Here is a 19,719-nt window from a genome sequence, read left to right on the forward strand (position 1 = left end):
TGATCCACCAGTGGTGGATAATTACATGCGCTCGCTTGGTCAGTTTTACGTTGGAGAAGTCTGTGTCCGACTTAAAGTGCTCTTGTTGTAAACAAGAAATCGGTTTGCTTGATGCATCCTCTTTCTTTTGCAGTCCCTCGGGATATTCACCGATAGATTCTGCAATTCTATGAGCCACGCCCTTATTCAAATACCCTCGGAGATCATGGCCTGCCATTCCATTCAGCGTCCACGCCAGCGGTGGAGAAACACTCAGGAAGGGGCAAGGTCGAGCACGTGGTAACTAGGCATGAATTCACACTCGGCAGTCCCGTTATTCACCAAGCATCGTGCTCGCTGCGCCAAGATACACTCGCCAGGGCAACCACCGCCTACCAGACTTTACAGGGAAGAATATCCTGTATATTGGGAGCACTTGCTTAACTTTTGAAATGTCTTTGAACTTGAAAATAGCAGAGCGTGCCCCACCCGGGGTTTTTTTTCTCTTCCCCAAAATATATATTTTTTAATTCCACTTTAGATTTGAACACGATGAGGAATCCCCCTTTTCGAGCCAACGGCGTTATAAATAGAAGTTGTGGGGGTTTAAGGTCTTCAAGAGCTGAACAAACGCACCGGCTAAAATTGAATCGCGCGGACATTCACCTCGGAACGAACGTCGATCGCATCAAATAAATGAATCGTAAGTACGTTGGGAGTACAGTGTACGTTTGGCGTACATGTTTGATGTGCTAAATATGTTAACGGTTCCATTTCTGGGCTTGGCATAGAGCTATAGAGAGTATACTTATTGTACTGTATCTGCTTGCCCATCGATGCAGTTATTTCATAAAGATGAATACGCTCTGTATGTCGTGTTTAATGAGTCTATATATCATTTTTGTAATCTACGACTGATTAAATGCGTACTGTTGTCTTGGCTATCGCATACCCGTCAACCCAGGCGGTTTACCCCATATTCTTATACAAGGAAATCGAGTTTTCAGGTCCATACGGCGTACAGCTGTTTCAATATGGGCAACACTTTTTTGACGATTTGTCTGTTTTTCCCTTGTTATGGGACTTTGTATGACGAACGTTGAGATTTATAATGGCACTGAGTGACCAATAAGGTCTGAATTGGTCTGCAATAAGGTAAGGGCACTGATCATAAGGGATTGTTGACGGTGCCGGATGAAGCTAGTGCGGGGCCTGTAACATATGTTAAAAAGGGGCCCTAAATGATAAAAACACATAAATATTCACACAAATGGTTTACTTGCATAGTAAAGTAATTGTAACTGTAAAGCCAGATAATACGACAAATCGCTAACCTCAAACACACAGTCGTTCATACAAGTTGAAGGCAGTATAGTGTTATCGTAATAGAGCAAGTGCAGAATCACTGAACCGGAATTGATAGCTTGAAAGCATTTAGCGCGGGGTCTTTGAAAGTTCGGGGCCCGTAGCATTTGCTACTTTTGCTAATAGGATAATCCGGCACTGGTTGTTGACAGGTATGGTCTTGGGAGCGGTGGCCCAGGAATAACATCACTGTGTTTTGGCCCAGGTCTCGTTTAATTCCAGGCACAACGTACAGAACGACATCTGTGGAACATTGTGTCTTGTCATGGGGTCCCTTCTAGGGCGACCCAGAGTGTATCGTTCCGGCCTCTGTGTTTGTCAGTGTTACTTTGGGTGCTTGCAAACGGGACTTTCCTGTTTATGCAGTCGACGACTGGACGAAACGGGCGATACGAAAACAAGAACAGGTTTTATTACCCATTCACATAATATGCTGTATAACGATGATGAAAAAAATACGCTTTATTACCCATTCCAGCAATAACACAGTTGTGTTAAGATGATCAAACACCAAATAGACACAGCAGCTATTGTAAGGCATCATAAAGTCTCTGTTAGTCACAACATCATGCTTGTGGTAGGACATGCAAAGACGTTCGTTGATAATTATAATACGCAGTCTTTGAAATTCATTGGTCTACACCAGAGGCAGCCTTCTTCATGGCCTTGTCTCTGTGTAGTTGGCTAAATTCAGGCGCACACTGGACTTATCTAAACACAATGGGTAACTCTTAACATTAACATGATAACGACATAGGGTGGTAACCACCATTCCTAACTTAGCTAACACACGGCAAGGGTGGCACAGTCGGGTTTTTTACAATCGGGTTTAATTGTCTTTTTATATTAAACCCGATCATCTGAGATTGGGAGAAATCCGGTTTAACCGCACTTCGCCAACTTATTCAACGATGGGCTTCATCCATTCCAAGCCAAGGAACTCACTGGCGCCCACGATTGTGGAGAAGCTCGTGTTCATCAAGACCAACCTGCCCGCATTCTACGACTACCCCGTGCCCGATGGCCCCGAGTACAATAGCAGCACCGACGAGGAAGCAGCCTAAGCCTATCAGAGTTTCGTATTAATTAAACCAGGTTTTAATTCCCCGATATCGGGTTTAATTGTATTAAAGCAAAAAACCCGATGCCTGCCGCTGGAAAAATCAGGGTTTTTCCACCCATGACACACGCGGATACTGCTACATTCCTGGACCGGACACCGAGGATCGTAGATGGTGGCTTCATCCCAGAGTTGTCCCAGCAGAACAGCCCAGCGCTCCGTCCACACACCGCTTATAACCACTCCGGCGTGGCCGGCTCCGCCCCAGGCCACGCCCCCCTTCGGGAAGGCCCGAGCCCCCAAACCACGTGACCCCCCTGGCCCCCCTTTATCCGGTCACGTGTCCTGTTGGGTTCACGCAGAGTGTCACGGCCTGACACGACCTCCGTGACACCCGCCTACAGTCCCCATACCGAGCCAGCACAGTAGTAGTGTCGTTCTACTACACTACATCTGGACCGCCAGCGTTAGTAGACCAGAGAATAACGCAAAGAGGCGAACAGTACAAGGACAATGCAAACAAACATGCTTTGTGTAATAATGTAATGACAGTTGAGTCAACCTAGAGTGCGAGTGAATCAGTGGCCACGAGAATTTTCGAGAATAGGGGCGTGGCCAGGTGAAGTAATGGGACAGTGGAGGGTGGGGAGGGGCTGGGTGGGGAGGGTGGGGGGAGGCTGGTTGGGGAGGGTGGGGCTGGGTGGGGGAGGGGTGGGGCTGGGTGGGGAGGGGCTGGTCACCCCGTGGTGCCCTTATAAAACTCAATATACCACGCCGCCGTTGACCCTGGCCATTGACCGAGCAACCCAACGTTACTACCAGCTCCCTCCGCAGGAATGTGTTAGTGTCTCATGTTGTTCACATGGATTTGGGAATTAACCTGAAATAATACTTTGAAGGGGTTGGGTACGATGTCTCGGAGGTACGTGTTTTTATAGATGAAGGAGCATATTTGTAGTATATTAATGTAGATGGACATGATATTGATTTTATTAAACATAGGGGCAGATGCAGCCAAGTAGTTAGATGAGGTGGCCATTCTTTAAAATTTATTTTGGATGATGTGTAATTTACAGATTGTTCCTTGCTGATTTCAGTACCGTGTGGTAACACGCGTGTTTGAATACTTTGTGATTGATTCTCCACTTCCGTTGTGTCATTTAGAACAGCAAGAAGCCACAGTCGGCAACCTTTTGCATGGAGTGTGCACTAGCGTTGCGGTGGCCATGGACATATCTAACATCTCTCGTCAAGTTATCGAGGAGCCATGGTAAGCATATCAACTACCTCGCCTGGTATACAGGAGGTCGTGGGTTCGATCCCGACCCTGACTCCTGCTGCTGTATATTTGGAGTTTACGCGTATCTAAACGTGGAGGGGTTTATCCTCTCCACATTTAGAACTAGGGCGCAGTTATCAGAGGAGTAAATCGTTGTTAAGCGAAAACCTCGTTCAACCGCGTTAAACGGACATTGTTTTCCCATTGCGTTTCAGCCTCAAAATGTTCCACTCATGAGCAACTTATTTTTTTTACGTGAGAAATACAAATTATAATTTTAAAACAAAGTAACAAAACATCAGATGTAACACTTACCTACCTACCCCTGCAACATCAGCTACTTTCCCAGCCACTGTCCCTACGTTCTTTCCATCACCTCCCTAACAGTCGTTCCACTCCACCCGTACCTCCCCTTTTTCCCCTTTGTGTACCGCCGTCGGTTTGTGTTGTAAAGCGCCCGAGAAAGGTATCTAGATAAATTCGAAATAGAATGAAAAACCACAGCGCGTTGCAGTGTTCCTGTCCTCAGCGCCTCCAAATAAACACATTCTTGCAGAGGGAGCTGGTAGGAACGTTGAGTTGCTCGGTCAATGGCCAGGGTCAACGGCGGCGTGGTGTATTCCGCAAATATGCCCGACTGTGAGGGCGGGCACAAGCCGGGTTAGCATTAATAAAGGGAAGGAATGTTATTAATGCTAACCCTACTGCTAACCCTACTCCCTCCCTTTGATGCTGCTAATCCTGCATAATGCACGGGCATAATATGAATTTGAAACCCCCCGCCCACCTCCTACGCATTCCACAAGTAGTGACTAATCCCATATCTTCATTTCCCATAAATATGCTAAATTACTCTTGATAGGCAAATTATTTTGTCAAGGCGCTCTTCCCCCTCCAACCCAGCTTAAATATACGGTCCAAGCCTGGTGGTGTTTCATTCAGACGCTGTCTTTCCGACAGACCTGTTCTTCACCTGAGGACGGCTGCTTGTGTTGTGGCCGAAACGTCGTGAGAATTATTTTTATTTTTTTATTTTTATTATTTTATTATTTCCCTTCTACGTGACTTTACCGAAAGAACCAAGAAGATGAATCCCTGCAGTCACGAAAGCTTTAAATCGACATTTATAACGCTGCAGATTTTGCAGACAACTCAGAGGCGCGGAGCCAAGCCCAGGGCTGCTCGAAAGCCTCGGCAAACAGATTAGAGGAGGCATTTATATGTTTATGAAAGTGCGAGTGCATTTGATGTTGCGGATGTGCAAAGGGATTGGAGAATTCCACACCGAGGGGGCGACAGCACATAACCGATCTGAGGCTTTAACAGTATAGTGTAGTGTATAGTGTAGTATAGAGTGTCGTGTACAGTAGTATAGTGTATACTAATGTAGTGTATAGTGTAGTGTACAGTGGCGTATTGTATAGTATAGTGCAGTGTATAGCAGTCATGTATAGTAGTGTATAGTAGGCTGTAACAATTCGAGACCTTTGGTGTCCAAAGCAGATTTTGAGTGACGCTGCTGCGTAGGGTTCTACCATCCATGAGCCTTCAGTGCAAGGCGAGAGTAGTGATGCAAAGTATGGTGGTGAAGGCGCGATGATAAAGGCGTTATAGCTCTCCCATGACAAGGTCCACAGAGATCGTTGCGCCAAGCAGATGGAAGTAGAATTGCTATGACAACTCTTATTGGAATGATTATTTATACCGCTGATGTTATTTATTGTTGGCGTTGTTGTCTCACGTTAGGACGTATATGGAAAATGGTGCTGTTGAAGAGGCTGCAGCCCCATTCGTCCCTATTGGCGGGAGGACGCTGTGCTGTTTCCGCAAGAGGTGCTACTCGTTTCATGGATGCTTCGGAATTCTGAGTTACCGCATTGCAGGCAGCAACAAGCGCCTTCATTTGGTGTTCAGCAACCCTTTCTTCTTTTACTCTATACAGCTCGCCATGAAGATAGAGGAATACGGTGTTCACCAAGAACGGCTAGCGGCTACTTTACACGACATGTACAAGTCGGCATCGGAAGGCAGAAAGAGTAAATTTTGCAAGATCTTTGCTGGCTACAACGATGCAATCGTTGTCGACCATGACCTGAGATTACGGGTCACAGCAAGCATAGAAAACAAATACCGTTGCGTCGTTAAAGTCGCACTTTCTTCTCTAGAATAATGTTGGAAACGTGGATTTCAGCTTAAAATAATTGGCAGAAATGGCACTTTACAATACCTCTCCCGGCCTGTAAAAATATATCTGTTCTTTGTTTTCCTTACTTTATTTGTCCCCTACGAATACTTTATGCGATACTTCAGCCTCAACCTCACGTATCGGCGCATCGGTTATATCCTGCCTATGCACACTGTACGTACACTCCATATATAGTGGTGGAAATGCACTTAAAACAAAACTGTTGTATAAAGGTTTCCCTTGGTTTGTGCGGGTTCAGTTTGTGAGATTACGTGCAGAATATACGGTTAACCTATTTGTACCCAAAAATGCAATTCTGATAAGGAGGCAACTGCCTGCCGATGAGTGACTTTGAGTGGAGTGCTAGATGGGGGCGCCTCGGTGGCAAGATGTTAACCTCGCCTGGTATACAGAAGGTTGTAAGGTTCGTTCCCGACCCTGACGCCTGTATATTTGGAGTTTGCGTGTTCTCCCCATGGTCGCGTGGATTTTTCTCCGGGTCATCCGGTTTTTCCTTCCTGTCTATGGGTTTTATGCTTTTAGTTTTTTTTATCAAGCACATAAATTATATATATACACACACACACACACGTACATAAAGGCAGCGAATGATAAATGAGTCACAAAGACAAGAACACAAAGTTTGACACGCTGGTGTATACTGAATTTGGGGTTTATTTTAAAATTGGGAATTTTTGTTAACAGTTCATGCCTACAACAACAACAAAAAACACCCAGAATGCACCCGATCTCGGCAGATCTCGGAAGCTAAGTAGGGTCGACCCTGTAAAGTGCTCGGATGGGCGACCACCGCGCATAAAGGATGTTACAACAATAGGCAGGTTGTGGGCCTAACTTTGTGGGTATCAGAGGGCAACTGCAGCAAAATTGCTGTACCGTACCATGCTCATCTCTACGTTACCCAACGTGCGTTAACCGGTGTTAATTAACCACCCCCCTTCGCAACCCACACGGCTAGTAGAGGCCCTCATCCAGCAATGATTTGATAAAAGTGCTACAACGATGATAAAAAAGGATAGGATTTACCCTTTCCGGCAATAACACAAGAGGGTGTTGATGTGTTCAAATGCCAAATAGACACCTACTATTGCAAGACATGAAGTCTGCATTAACCACACATCATGCTTGTGGTAAAGCATGCAAAACAAACACGCTCTGCTGATAATGTATGCATTGCCCTTGGAAATTATTGGCCTACACAAGAGACAGCCTATTTATGGCCTTGCCTCTGCAACAGTGTTAGATCAGAGAACAACGCCGAAAATAGCAAAGCATTGATAGCTCGGATCGAGTAGTGTTTGAATATCTTAACATCTGTATTATTTGCTGCAAAGGGTAAAGCCTATTATTTTTTCATAATCTGGATACCGGTAAAAAGGGGTCCCACAGATAAAAGTGCTACACATCTACACGTTACAACAGCTTCTAAGCGCAATATTGATACGTTCGTACGGACTACAGGAACACAATAACATTGCATGTTGGGGTAGAGAGCACCATTCACAAGAACGACACAGGAAAACTAGTAGGCCAGTAGCAGCATCTTCGGCATTGCATTCATGCTGCCCTGCTGCACTTATTTTTTCTACGTTTTATTTTCCTTAAATTAATACAGTTCACAGTTTGGAGATGGGGTCTTTTTTGTCCTCCTGCCTCCATCGTCTTTAGGCCCCAACCCCCTGCTTGAGACACGGTCCGAGATGTGACGATGTGTGATTGGCGGCTGGGAATGTGGCAACAGGGATGAGGGGAGATGGAGGAAGTGAGAGGGAACCGTGGGGACAAGAGGGCACGTCGGAGGGGTGGTCGAAAGGAGAGAGTTGTGGATGAAGGAGGGTGCTTATGTTATCTAGGATTTTATCTAGCGCTTGTCAACGCGCTTTACAATAATTATAAATGGTACCTTAGTAAAAGATGGGGTTTGAGTGTTGTGTTGGGGATGGGAAGGGATGGCAAGGGAGGGTGATGATAGGGAAAGGGAGGGGTGAGGTTAGGAAGGGGAAGAGGGATATGCTATTGAAAAAAGATTAGTCTTCAGGGAAGAACAAAAAATGGTTTGCGAAGTTGTCTGTTTGATGTGGAGTGGGAGTTTATTCCAGTGGAGGGCAGCCAGGAGGGAAAAGCAGCGGAGACGTGACTGAGCACAGGGGACCGTGGGGACAAGAGGGCACGTCTGAGGAGGGACGAGAGGAGAGGGCTGTGGGTGAAGGAGGGAGCTGTGTGTGGAGAGAGTTATGGATGAAGGAGGGAGCTTATCTTATCTAGGATTTTATATAATGCTTTTGTGAAAGCGATTCACAAGAATAATAAATGGTACATCAGTATTGGCTGATGGGTAAAAGTGATGCGGTTTGAGTATTGGGGAGGGGAATGGATGGCAGGGGAGGGTGATGATACGGAAAGGGAGGGGTGGCAAGGTTAGGAAGGGGAAGTATGGTTAAGAGGTTTTAAGGACGAGGAAAGGAAGTAGTAGAGGGATATGCTCGTGAAAAAAGATGAGTATTCAGGGAGGAACGAAAAATGTTTTCGTGAAATTGCCCTGCTTGATGTGGAGTGGGAGTTTATTCCAATGGAATGGAGTCAGGAGGGAAAAGGAGCGGAGACGTGACTGAGCACAGGGAGGGAGGAGGCGTCGTGAGGGACAATAGAGATTGTGAACGCAGGGGCTCAGGTGGAACATAGTAAGAAATAAGAGAAGCAAGATAAGGTGGGGTAGAACCATGGAGCGATTTGTAAACAAGGGTGAAGAATTTGAATAAATAGCTGTAGTAGACGGGAAGCCAATGGAGTTGGACAAGGAGAGCAGAGGAATGGGTGTGATGTGGGAGATTAAAAATAATCCAGGCCGAAATATTTTGAGTTTTCTGGAGGGGAGCAAAGGAGCTGTGTGAAAAGAGCTGTGGATGAAGGAGGGAGCTGTATGTGGAGAGAGCTGTGGATGAAAAGAGAGCTCTGTGTGGAGAGAGCTGTGGATGGAGGGAGCTGTGTGTGACAGAGGTGGAATAAACAAACTGGAATCATGACCTGTCTCCGCGTGTTGGTGAGGAGAGTGCTATACGTTGATGTGTTGCGTAACATAGTAGGCCTAAACGGCCTAAGTATTTAAACGTATTGTTTTGTTACTTTAAACTTGGTGCGAATGTAATGGGGACGTTACATCAATAAAAATGTTTTGCTCAGCTTGACCTTCGAAAGTCACCCAGAGCCTCAATGTCTCGGTTCCGGCTACATCTACACATGGCGACGGCTTGACTGACCACCCAGACACACCCATGGGAACACGACACTACGCACGCATGTTTGAAGAAACGGATGTCAAGCAAGAAGAAGAAGAAAATTCAAGCTATGCCAGTAAGACTCTTGTCTTACATTTGCTACACTGTTTATACACGGCGATCCATTATCTATAAAGGCCCTCTTTCTCTCTTCTCAAGAGGTGATTGAATCGCGGCAAACCTTACCAATGTGTTCTAGAGTGAGCCATTAAAGCAGAAGGGAACAAAAATCCTTTCCCACACTCCTTGCACACGTGCGGCCTCTCACCCGTGTGCGTCTTCGTGTGCGTCCTCAAACCGTAGACGTCCGCAAAGCCTTTGCCGCACTCTTTGCAAATGTGTGGCTTCTCGCCGGTGTGCGTTCTGGAGTGCGCCTTCAAAATAGAGCGATACAGAAAGCCCTTGCCGCACTCCGCGCAAATGTGCGGCCTGTCGCCCGTGTGCGTCTTGGAATGCTCCTTCAAGCCGGACGCGCGCGCGAACCGCTTCCCGCACTGCTCGCATGCGTGCGGCCTCTCGGCGGCGTGCGTCTTCGAGTGCTCCTTCAAGCCGGACGCGCGCGAAAACCCCTTGCCGCACTCCTTGCACGAGTGTGGCCGCTCGCCGCTGGCGTGCGTCCTCGAGTGCGCGACCAGGCCGACGGCGTGGGCGAACCCCCTGCCGCACTCCCCGCACGCATGCGGCTTCGCGGCGGCGCTGTGCGTTTTCGAGTGCTCCCTCAAGCCAGAGGGGTACAGGAACCCCCTCCCGCACTCGCCGCACATGTGCGGCCACTCCTTGCCGTGCGCCACGGAGTGTTCCTTCAAGCCAGACAGATGCGTGAACGTCTTCCCGCATTCTTTGCACGCGTAGGGCTTTTCGCCGGTGTGCGTTCTGGAGTGTTCCTTCAAAGCGGAGGGGTACAGAAAGCCCTTCCCGCACTCCTTGCAGACGTACGGCCACTCGTTTTTGTGCGTTCTGGAGTGCGCCTCGAGGGCAGAGGGGTTCAAGAACCCCTTTCCACATTCCTTGCACGTGTGCGGCCTCTCGCCCGTGTGCGTCCTGATGTGCTCTTTCAAGCTGAATGGGCGCGTGAAGCCCTTGCCGCACTCCCCGCAGAGGTGTGGCCTCTCGCCGTTGTGCGTTCTCGAGTGCAGCTTCAAAGCGGACGGGTAGGAAAAGCCCTTGCCGCACTCCTTGCACACGTGTGGCCACTCGCCTGTGTGTGTTCGGAAGTGCTCCTTCAAACTGCACGGATACGCAAACCCCTTGCCGCACTCGTGGCAAACGTAGGGCTGTTCTTCAGGATGCACCGGCCGATCCACTTCCAAGCTATTGTCCTGCATGGAGCCATTCATAAACCCCTCGTACACGTACGACTCCTCTGCAGATTGCGTCCCAAACTGTTCCTTGTAGTGGGGATCGTCGTCGACGAGGCTCTTGCCACATTGCTTGCATGACTGCGGTCTCTCGTCGGTGTTTTCTATCAAAGGGAACTTCATGATGGAAAGTCTATCAAAGTCATTTCTGCACTCCTCACACAGGTGTCCTGGTCCAAGTTCATCATCTGCCACACACACACAAAGTGCAAAGCAATTGCCTCTCTGGTTAAACGATCTAAAATGTTCAGCACTTCTTTAATAATAATTAGCTGTCAATGGAAGCACGCTATATCTGGATATAAGTACAACAGTTTAAAAATGGCACAGCAAGACTTATTTTGAATGTTGCTATGCGTAACTGTGGCAAAAGCTTGCTACCTTTGAATATGTATTTTGCTAATTTCTTCATATAATCTTCGTGTGGCTGTTCCGCTTTTTGCAAGTACACATTATTTCTAAATGTTTCTTTAGTTAGGCCTTGATTTGCGAGGGCTTGTAATTGAAATTGATTTAATATTGTCCACAATCTGATTAATGGCGTGTGGTCGAAGACGGAGAAACCTTTCCTTAAACCCCCGCTCGCACCTCCTGTGGATGGCTGGCCTCTATTCTGCTGACTATTCCGTTCCCACGATCTGCGTGAATAATGTATACGCGTGCGACAAAAGACTAAACGGGTCTGTACTTGTTCAAGTCGAATCGTAATTGAACGCCAAAATCGCCAGGCAGGCAGGCAGGCAGACAGGTGGGTGACTCACCGAAGACGCTGTCTGCTTCCCACACCTCCATTTCGGTGAAGACCTGGGTCGGAGTGGCCTGGCTTTCACGGCAGTCCAACGTCTCTTCACCGTCGTCTCCATTAACATGAAAGTCGCTGACTCGAGCTGGAGTAAAACAAAACGCGAGCAGCCCGGACTTTTACCCGGACGAAAGATACACCATTTATCGACGACCGACGAGATCATTGCGAGTACACGGCCACGTGTACTAGCATCTTTATGGCTGTTATCGATCCCAACTGTGGGCTTGGTGTGTACAAATAAAAATACGTAACAGGGCAAAGGCAATTGCCCATGCATGCCACTGCTGTTGATAGAAAAGGCCTCCACTAGGGGGAGCTCTAGGGAAGCGCTCAAGAGAGCAGTTGGGCCCAGTCCTTCCACGATGGCCGGACGCTTTGAAAGAGGTGGGAGTAACCCACACTTTACCCCACAGTGGCAGGATGTTAACTACCTCGCCTGGTATACAGGAGGTCGTGGGTTTGACCCCGACTATGACGCCTGCTTTATATTTGGAGTTTGCATGTCTCTCTCCCCGTGGTTGCATGGACTTCTCTCCGGGTCCTCCAGTTTTTCCTTCCATATTTAGAATCAATATCAACGCATTTAGAGTATTCGGCTGCTGCTATACTTTTCCACAAGATAAGCTACTTCGTTGAGCTATCAGTTGTGGCCAAGTCGCTTCTGAAAAAGAGCTATATATCAGTGGGCCTTACCTGGTAAAGTAAAAAAAAACATTTAGTTTAGCTTAGAATAACTGCTGTACCAAATTATATTGCTGGGTGGACAGAAGCAGGGCCGATGTGATTTAAGAAACTTGCCCCATTTAAAACTGCCGAACTGGTGACTTCTGGATTTGCAAGTCCAGTGTATTAATCACTACACCGTGGCAGCATCCCTTCTACGTAAAAATAAATATCTAAATAATATTTCATATGCAGGTGGATCAACTTATTTACGCACCTCAAAAGTAACATTATGGAGAAATGAGAGACATTTTATTCCAAAGCGTCTTACATGTCTCAATGCGCCAATCTCGATGTACGTAAATAACATCTGCAAGATATGAACCCATAGACTCTCACAACATTTGATCACCTGTTGATAAAAAAAAAAGGAAAACATGCTACCCTACCTGTTTTCGAACCAGACGACCGAGCCGTGCCGAGTCAGGCCCCGTACAGCTCAGAAAGACGCCAGGTTTTAGTTTTTTTCCCACTACAGAGCCGTGAGCCGTGCCACTCACATTACCCTCGCTTGTACCCTGTTCCTGATTCAGATGTCTTTATGAGGGCCAATCGTATATATCACTTGCCTGGTTCTGGCACTGGAAATAGCCAGTGGGTAAAAAAACCCCACCGTGCCGTTTATCGGCTACGTACGGTGCGAAAGAAGTTCAAAGACTCCCAGTACAGCTTGCAACGGACTGTTGCGGCATGCGCTGCTAGCGATCAGCACCTACGAAGGCCAGTGTAGCACACAAAGGGGTGGTGGGTGGCCAACACCATGCCCGGCCGCCATTGTCTCCCCAGTGGCGATATTTACTACACACCACACCAAGTACTCATTTTAGGCTGAGTCGACATAGGGGAGGCCCATGACCGGTTGAGATAATCGTCACCGGTGTTGGCCGTGAGCGGGAATCTAACTCGGGTCGCCGGATTCGTAGCGCGCCGCGCTAACCGCTACGCTACCGCTCCCCACTGCGTACTGTGCAAAAGAAGTTCAACGTACATACAGTACATATGTACGCATGTTAAGGCGCCCGTGCTGGCTCGGCTCAGATGTGCCGGTGGAAACAGGCTCTAAGATGATCGTTGGAGACCAGTGGGGTGTCTACAAATGGATCATCCCCGTAATAACGTCGGAAAACACAAGCGGAAATAGTCTTACTGGCATTTTCCACGTCGTCCTTCACGACTACTTTCAGCACCTCATAGCTCGGCTCTTGTTCCTCATCTTCCTGCTTCACGTCCATCTCTTCAGACATGCACGCACGCACAACGCGATCGTCAGAGAAACGCGACCGCAAATAATCGCCGCCAATGTTGGCCGTGAGCAGGAATCGAACTCCGGGTGCCGGGTTTCGTAGCGCGTTGCGCCGACCGCCACACTACCCATCCCGACACTACTGCGCCACACGGGTTAATGTCGTGGATCGGCGGCACAGTCGTCCTGCGAACACTCGGGAGACCTATGGGTTTTTATCGCCACCATTGCCAGTTGACGCTGGTGCAGGGGAGGGGGGGAGGACTCCCCCGTTGGCAGCTGTCCCTGCGTGGCATGGGAAGAGCACAGGACCGGCCTAAATGTGGATGCGGAGTCTAACCGGTAGGTTTTTGCGACGTAGCCATTTGCCTTTTTGCCAAATTTGAGTCAAGTGCGTGCGGCGACTAATCAAATTTTCAAATTTGTCAAATTTTGGACCATGACACCAACCCCCACACAGCCGACCATCGTTCGAATAAAATCAACACGTCCTCAACGTCCGCTGCGGAGCGGAATGGTGCGTCATATTTTTAAGAGTGTTTTTTTGGCAGCTGCTATTAATTTCCACGTTATGAGCCGCTTTGTTGAGCCATCATTTGTGACGGCCGTGCGTGTCGCTTTTGAGAAAGCGGTATATTCTAAAATAGGTTTTTATCCTTTTTTCTGGCAACAAAACTGAAACCTTTTTTTTACAAAAACTGAAACCTTTTTACGAGGAATCATGTTTGCATTAACCACAAAACTTGTGGTCAGAATGCAAAAAAACCATACTCTGATAATATATGCATTGTCCTTGAGACTGATTGGTCCACACCACAGCCAGCTTTCAGAAAGCTTGCATTCTGACCACAAGTATTGTGGTTAATGCAGACATGATTCCTCGTAAAAAGGTTTCAGTTTTGTTTCCAGAAAAAAGGGGAAAAACCTTCTTGTATTATGGTACTGGCAAAGGAGGTCCCATGAGGTATATTATAGCTCAGTGGGACCTTATCTGGTAAAATTAAAATAGCTTAGTTTAGATATTAACCCCTTTCCCATAATGATGATATATACGTACGTCATCGTTTTTTCTTTAGATTCCGTTCCAATTATGTAAATAAAGTACCTTTATATCGGTACCTAGCCTCCCGCAGGCCATGCGGGAGGTTGCGTGGCACAGTTTTGGCACCAGCTATCATAGCGTGGGGGCGGTCGTGTTGCTACAGTTCTCTGCAGTGACCAACGACGTTTCTATAAAACCAAAGGCGTTGCTGCTTCTGCTGCTGCTGCTGCTACTACGCCTCTCTAAATAAAATTAACGCTGAGCCGCTAAACGCGTTCCGAGTTTCGGGACACCACCCTGCAACTTGCAAACATCTCGGAATGGGGAAAGTGTTAACTAGGCCAGCCCCTGGGTTAGAACTGTTAACCTCTACAACAAGAGGCAAACGCCATGCTTGGCAGAGGAAAGCGGAGAAGATGTAAAGAGAGGGATCTCACCAGCATCAAACTCTTCGCTCTTCACCGCCCAGTCAAAGCACAGGCCAGGGCCCGGCATTTCCTCTTCCTCCCGCTTGATGCGAGGATGCGTGAAGTTGGACGACATCTGGAGGAGATGTGGACATTTAAAAAAAATATTTATTAAAAAGTTATCCCGTCCAGGAAAGTTTCCATGGTATTAGGCAACTTTGGTTCATGATCTAAAACTGTAGCGGACTCTCGATTATCCACGCGTGCGGTTTACCCGATTTGCGGATGAACCGCGCACCTGAGATCTTGACAAAAATTCATAAACTTGTGGATTTTCCCTTAAGCTCAAAACAGCTAAACATTGTTATCCTTGGAAATGTTTCTTTAAAGTCACATGGTGCTTAAACAGAACAAATATGTTTCTCTGGTTAATCCGAAATCCAAGTGATTTCCTCTACAGTACAGTAGTTGCCATATCTTTACAACAGTGGGTGGAGTTTGATTGATGTTGATTGGTGTGACTCTGCTATCCACTTAGTGGGCCGAGTCTTCTGCTGGGCGGGAGCAGGAAAGTGTTATCACTAAGCACACACATCGATGGTCGGTCGTATTTGTTCTTAATTTATACATATATTCCTGGCTATTGGCATAGAGATCTGCGCATTATCCACAATTTGGAATTATCCATGGTCGTCCTCCCCGTCATTAGCACGGATAATCGAGAGTCTACTGTAATCCGTTCGAGAGAAAATCAAATCACAGGATCCCAAAGGTTCTGAACACCAAACATCCAGCAACAAGCAGTCCTCTTGAAGGTGTAACAGATCACCAGCCAGATAACTCAGCAGTAGAATTGACCGACCCATGTGGAATCATGCAGACCCATGCAGTCCCATGCAGTCCCAAAGGAACCAATGGTGACATATGTGAACCCATGCGGCCCCAAGTCTCTATGCTTTCTGTGTTAAGTTTATTGTCCTTTCCCCGGACCTCCGATCAGCACGGTTGGCTACTTACGGTGCGGTGCGAAAGATGTTCAAGATACATACGTACATGTGGCCCGATGGCGACATATGAGGATCCATAGAGACCCATGGAAACCCATAGGAGACCCACGTGACCCATTGGGGACTCAAAAGCCCCATGTGGACTGGTGTGGACCCACAGACCTGTAACCTACAGCCCCATCGAAACCAATGTGAAAACCACGTGGACCCATAGAGCAGCATGTAGACCAATACAGATTCTACGTTGACCCAGAGACCAGTAAGCATTCAAACCTATTCAGAACAACGCAGATGCGTGTATACCTATGGTGGCCCATGCAGACCCATTACATACAAACCCATAACATGCAAACCCATAACATGCAAACCCATCCAGACCAATATAGAAGCATGAGGACCCGTGGGGAATCCATAGAGACTCATAGATGGGAACCTATGCAGGCCGGTGTAGACTCACAGACCCGTTGCTTACAAACCCATCCAGACCACTGTAGACGGGTGTAGACATATGGGATCCCCATGAAGACCCGTGGTGGACCCACAGAACCCAGTAACCTACAAACCCACCCAGAACAACGCAGAACTACGGGGACTCGTAAGAGACCCGTATGGACCCACAAGGACCCTTGGCAACCCATAGAGACCCGTGTGGTACCCGTGGAGATCCTATGCGAACCCACTGAGAGACCCAACGTGGGCCAATGCAGACCGGGGGTGTGAGCCCACACTGACACCCGTAGCGTACAAACCCATCCAGAACAATGCGGATGCATGGGAGGTGGGGGGGGGTCCCAATGTGGGGGAGGGTCCCAATGCAGGGGGGGGGGGGGGGGTTTCAATGTGGGGGGGGGGGGTTCCAATGTGGGGGGGTTCCATTGCAGGGGGGGGGGGGTCCAAATATTGGGGGGGGGGGGGGTCCCAATGTGGGGGGAGGGCTCCGTTGGGGGTTCCAATAGGGGACCCCCCCATTTGGGTTCCCCAATGGGGACCCACGGGTATGGGGGGGGGGGGGGTACCCCCCCCCCCCTTACCCCATCTCCGACTTACAGCGCAGAGGGAAGACCCCCCCCCCCCCCAACGCCGCCTATGACTCCCCGCCGGCTGCAGGAGAAGCGGCTGTAGACGGAGGCGACGCGAGACGGGAGGCCCCGAAGATGAATCGAAGAGCGCGTAGCGGCGGATAGATGCAGCGCAAGGCAGGTCACGTCAACCACAAAGATAAAGACAAAGACCCCCCGTGTAGCCTCGACAGACTGTAGGGGCAAGTGCTGTTAGCGAGCAGCACCTATGAAAGGCCAGAACGGTACACGAGGGGGTGGGTGGTAAGCGCCACGCCCGACCGCCTTTGTCTCCCCGAGTGACGATGTTGACTACGCATCGCACCGGGTACTCATTTAAGGCTGAGTCGACCTAGGGGAGGCCCAGGACCGGTTCAGATAATCGTCACTGGTGGTGTTGGCCGTGAGCGGGAATCGAACTCGGGTCGCCGGGTTCATAGCGCAGCGTAGCACTAACCACTACACCCACCGCTCCCCACCACGCACACGGACACAGACAAAGGGCCCCCGTGTAGCCTCTAAGCGGATGCAAGGGCAAGTGCTGCTAGCGAGTTGCAGCAGTAGCGCCTATGAAGGAGACACAGACAAAGGTCCCTCAGGTAGCCTCCAACGCCCTATTGGGGCAAGTGCTGTTAGCGAGTTGCAGCAGCAGCGTCTATGAAGGAGACACAGACAAAGGTCCCTCAGGTAGCCTCCAACACCCTATTGGGGCAAGTGCTATTAGCGAGTTGCAGCAGCAGCGCCTATGAAGGAGACACAGACAAAGGTCCCTCAGGTAGCCTCTAACACCCTATTGGGGCAAGTGCTGTTAGCGAGTTGCAGCAGCGCCTATGAAGGAGACACAGACAAAGGTCACCCAGGTAGCTTCCAACACCCTATTGGGGCAAGTGCTGTTAGCGAGTTGCAGCAGCGCCTATGAAGGAGACACAGACAAAGGTCCCCCAGGTAGCCTCCAACACCCTATTGGGGCAAGTGCTGTTAGTAGCAATGCCTATGAAGGCTACCGGCACTGTGGCACACGAGGGTGTGGGGTGGCCAGAACCCACCAGGCCCGGCCGCCTTTGTCTCCCCAGGTACTGATTTGAGGCCGAGTTATTGTACGCACGCCACGCCATTAACGGACGTGCAGGTATTATTATTAACTTGCTAATACTACCCGGCTTCGCCCGGGACTTGGATTCTTGTCTTGGATTAATACACAGCAAGCACACTGCGTGACGTCAGCAGGTACACTGTGTGATGCTGCCGCATGCGGGTGACATCACAGATGTGACGTCACTGCTCACTTGCCGTGCAAAATACAAAAGTCAATTTTTTTTCATTTTTACATTGTGTACAATCTGGAAGCTACCCACATGGCAAATTTTAAGTTTGTTGCATATTGGGAAGTACGCTAAATATTTAGAACAGACACATATTCACACATTTCCCTTATATATAGACTAGCTTGACTACCTGGCTTCGCCCGGCACTTATATTCACGACGCCCGACCGCCTTTGTCTCTCCCGTAGCGATGTTCACACACCACACCAGTTACTCGTTTGAGGCTGAGTCGACCTAGGGGAGGCCCAGGACCGGTTCAAATTATCGTCACCGGCGGTGGCCGTGAGCGGGAATCAAACTCGGGTGGCCGGGTTTGTAGCGCAGCCCACTAACTGCTACACTCCCGCTCCCTTAGACTCACACAGAGATCCATAGACTCACACAGAGACCCATAGCCTCCATTAGACTCGCATAGAGATCCATAGATTCGCATATAGGCTCGCAGAGACCCATACACACCCAACAACAACAACCGCCATTCGCCACTAAGTGGTGGTGACGTCACCACGGCGCTTGTGCCAGGCTGGCAGGAGGTCATAGGGCAGACCCAGCAGGTGCCACAGGTCAGAGGTCGCAAACGGGTTTTGATTCCTTACCCGTACCCGTACCCGGCCGCACCAGGGTCGCAAACGGGTACCCGTACCCGGCCGGGTACGGGTAGGGTATGGGTACCTGATTGCGACCTCTGGGATGAAGCCATGTTGCAGGCGCGGGTGGGTTGATTCTAGGAACTTGAATTGTGAGAAGAGACAAGACGTTTGGAAATGAGTGACAAACAGTTACTCACCAGTGACTCACGGCCTAACCCGTACCCGTACCCGGCCGCACCAGGGTCACAAACGGCTACCCGTACCCGGCCGGGTACGGGTAGCCGGGTATCGGGTAGGGTACGGGTATCGGGTACCCGGTTGCGACCTCTGCCACAGGTCGACTGAGATGACTGGCCGATGCACCACCTGTGCCCCCTACTTACAAACCCACCCAGAACAACGCAGAACCACGGGGACTCGTGTGGACCCACGAGGACCCTTGTTGAAACGTGTTTCAACCGAGTAGCAGCCCCCCCCACCCTCCGGCCTGACCCAACATGGTTGAGAAATAAATATATGAATAATGAATGTAAATATTTTCAGAAATAATGAACCTAATGGCGGGACCCCGGGGTCCCGTATGAACGGAAGTAAAAATCGTAATTTTTTTTATTTTTGGCGACTCCATCTCACCACATGGACGAACGCCGCAACCCACCTGGCGCGGATCATTCACCAAGCACCCGTCGTTGCCAAAATTGCCGTAGTCATCAACAAAACTTTGAAACTTTGATTAGCGAATCGTGTAGAGCTCGTCGAGAGGAATAGATTGCCGTGTCGTTCGCCTTCAACAGACATAAAATGACGTCGCAACATAGTTTATGCGAGAGCCGGGGGCTTATGGGACCCCGGGGTCCTGCCATAAGGTTCCATTTTCCATTTTGTGAAGTATCCAAATTAGCTCGTAACTGCAAGCAATTAAAAAAATAATACAACGTACGCTCTGCATGCATGATGCAATCTCTCCATGCTCGCTAATTACACTTGGAAATGACATT

The 19,719-nt window shown here is 48.9% G+C and overlaps 1 protein-coding gene and 1 long non-coding RNA gene across 3 annotated transcripts; one reads left to right on the plus strand and one right to left on the minus strand.

The window, feature by feature from the left end:
- Nucleotides 1-10: 10 nt before the first annotated feature.
- LOC144735570 (uncharacterized) lies at nucleotides 11-8,912 on the plus strand. The gene is made up of 3 exons (XR_013588653.1): nucleotides 11-682; nucleotides 3,569-3,674; nucleotides 5,430-8,912. It is a non-coding gene; the product is annotated as an uncharacterized LOC144735570 (long non-coding RNA).
- LOC144735540 (uncharacterized) lies at nucleotides 6,526-17,281 on the minus strand. 2 transcript variants are annotated; one of them, XM_078617961.1, is made up of 5 exons: nucleotides 16,797-17,281; nucleotides 14,773-14,878; nucleotides 13,198-13,284; nucleotides 11,284-11,409; nucleotides 6,526-10,710 (listed from the first exon to the last, which is right to left on the minus strand). In XM_078617961.1, the coding sequence occupies exons 2-5, from the start codon at nucleotides 14,876-14,878 to the stop codon at nucleotides 9,347-9,349; spliced, it is 1,683 nt and encodes a 560-aa protein (XP_078474087.1). In that variant the 5' UTR covers nucleotides 16,797-17,281; the 3' UTR covers nucleotides 6,526-9,346. The 2 variants fall into 2 exon arrangements, with proteins under 2 accessions (XP_078474087.1, XP_078474088.1); XM_078617962.1 differs by lacking the exon at nucleotides 16,797-17,281 and having other exon boundaries at nucleotides 13,238-13,284; nucleotides 14,773-14,814.
- Between the last annotated feature and the right edge of the window lie 2,438 nt (nucleotides 17,282-19,719).

The sequence above is a fragment of the Lampetra planeri genome, chromosome 55 (assembly GCF_965212315.1).
Source record: "Lampetra planeri chromosome 55, kcLamPlan1.2.h2, whole genome shotgun sequence".
Classification (NCBI taxonomy): domain Eukaryota; kingdom Metazoa; phylum Chordata; class Hyperoartia; order Petromyzontiformes; family Petromyzontidae; genus Lampetra; species Lampetra planeri.

Excerpts from the sequence above, each read along its gene's own strand:
- LOC144735540 (XM_078617961.1), bottom strand. The coding sequence starts at position 14,878 with ATGTCGTCCAACTTCACGCATCCTCGCATCAAGCGGGAGGAAGAGGAA. Across the intron at positions 11,410-13,197 it reads GGACGACGTGGAAAATGCCA|CTCGAGTCAGCGACTTTCAT; the intron begins GTAAGACTATTT and ends GTTTTACTCCAG. Across the intron at positions 10,711-11,283 it reads GGAAGCAGACAGCGTCTTCG|ATGATGAACTTGGACCAGGA; the intron begins GTGAGTCACCCA and ends TGTGTGTGGCAG.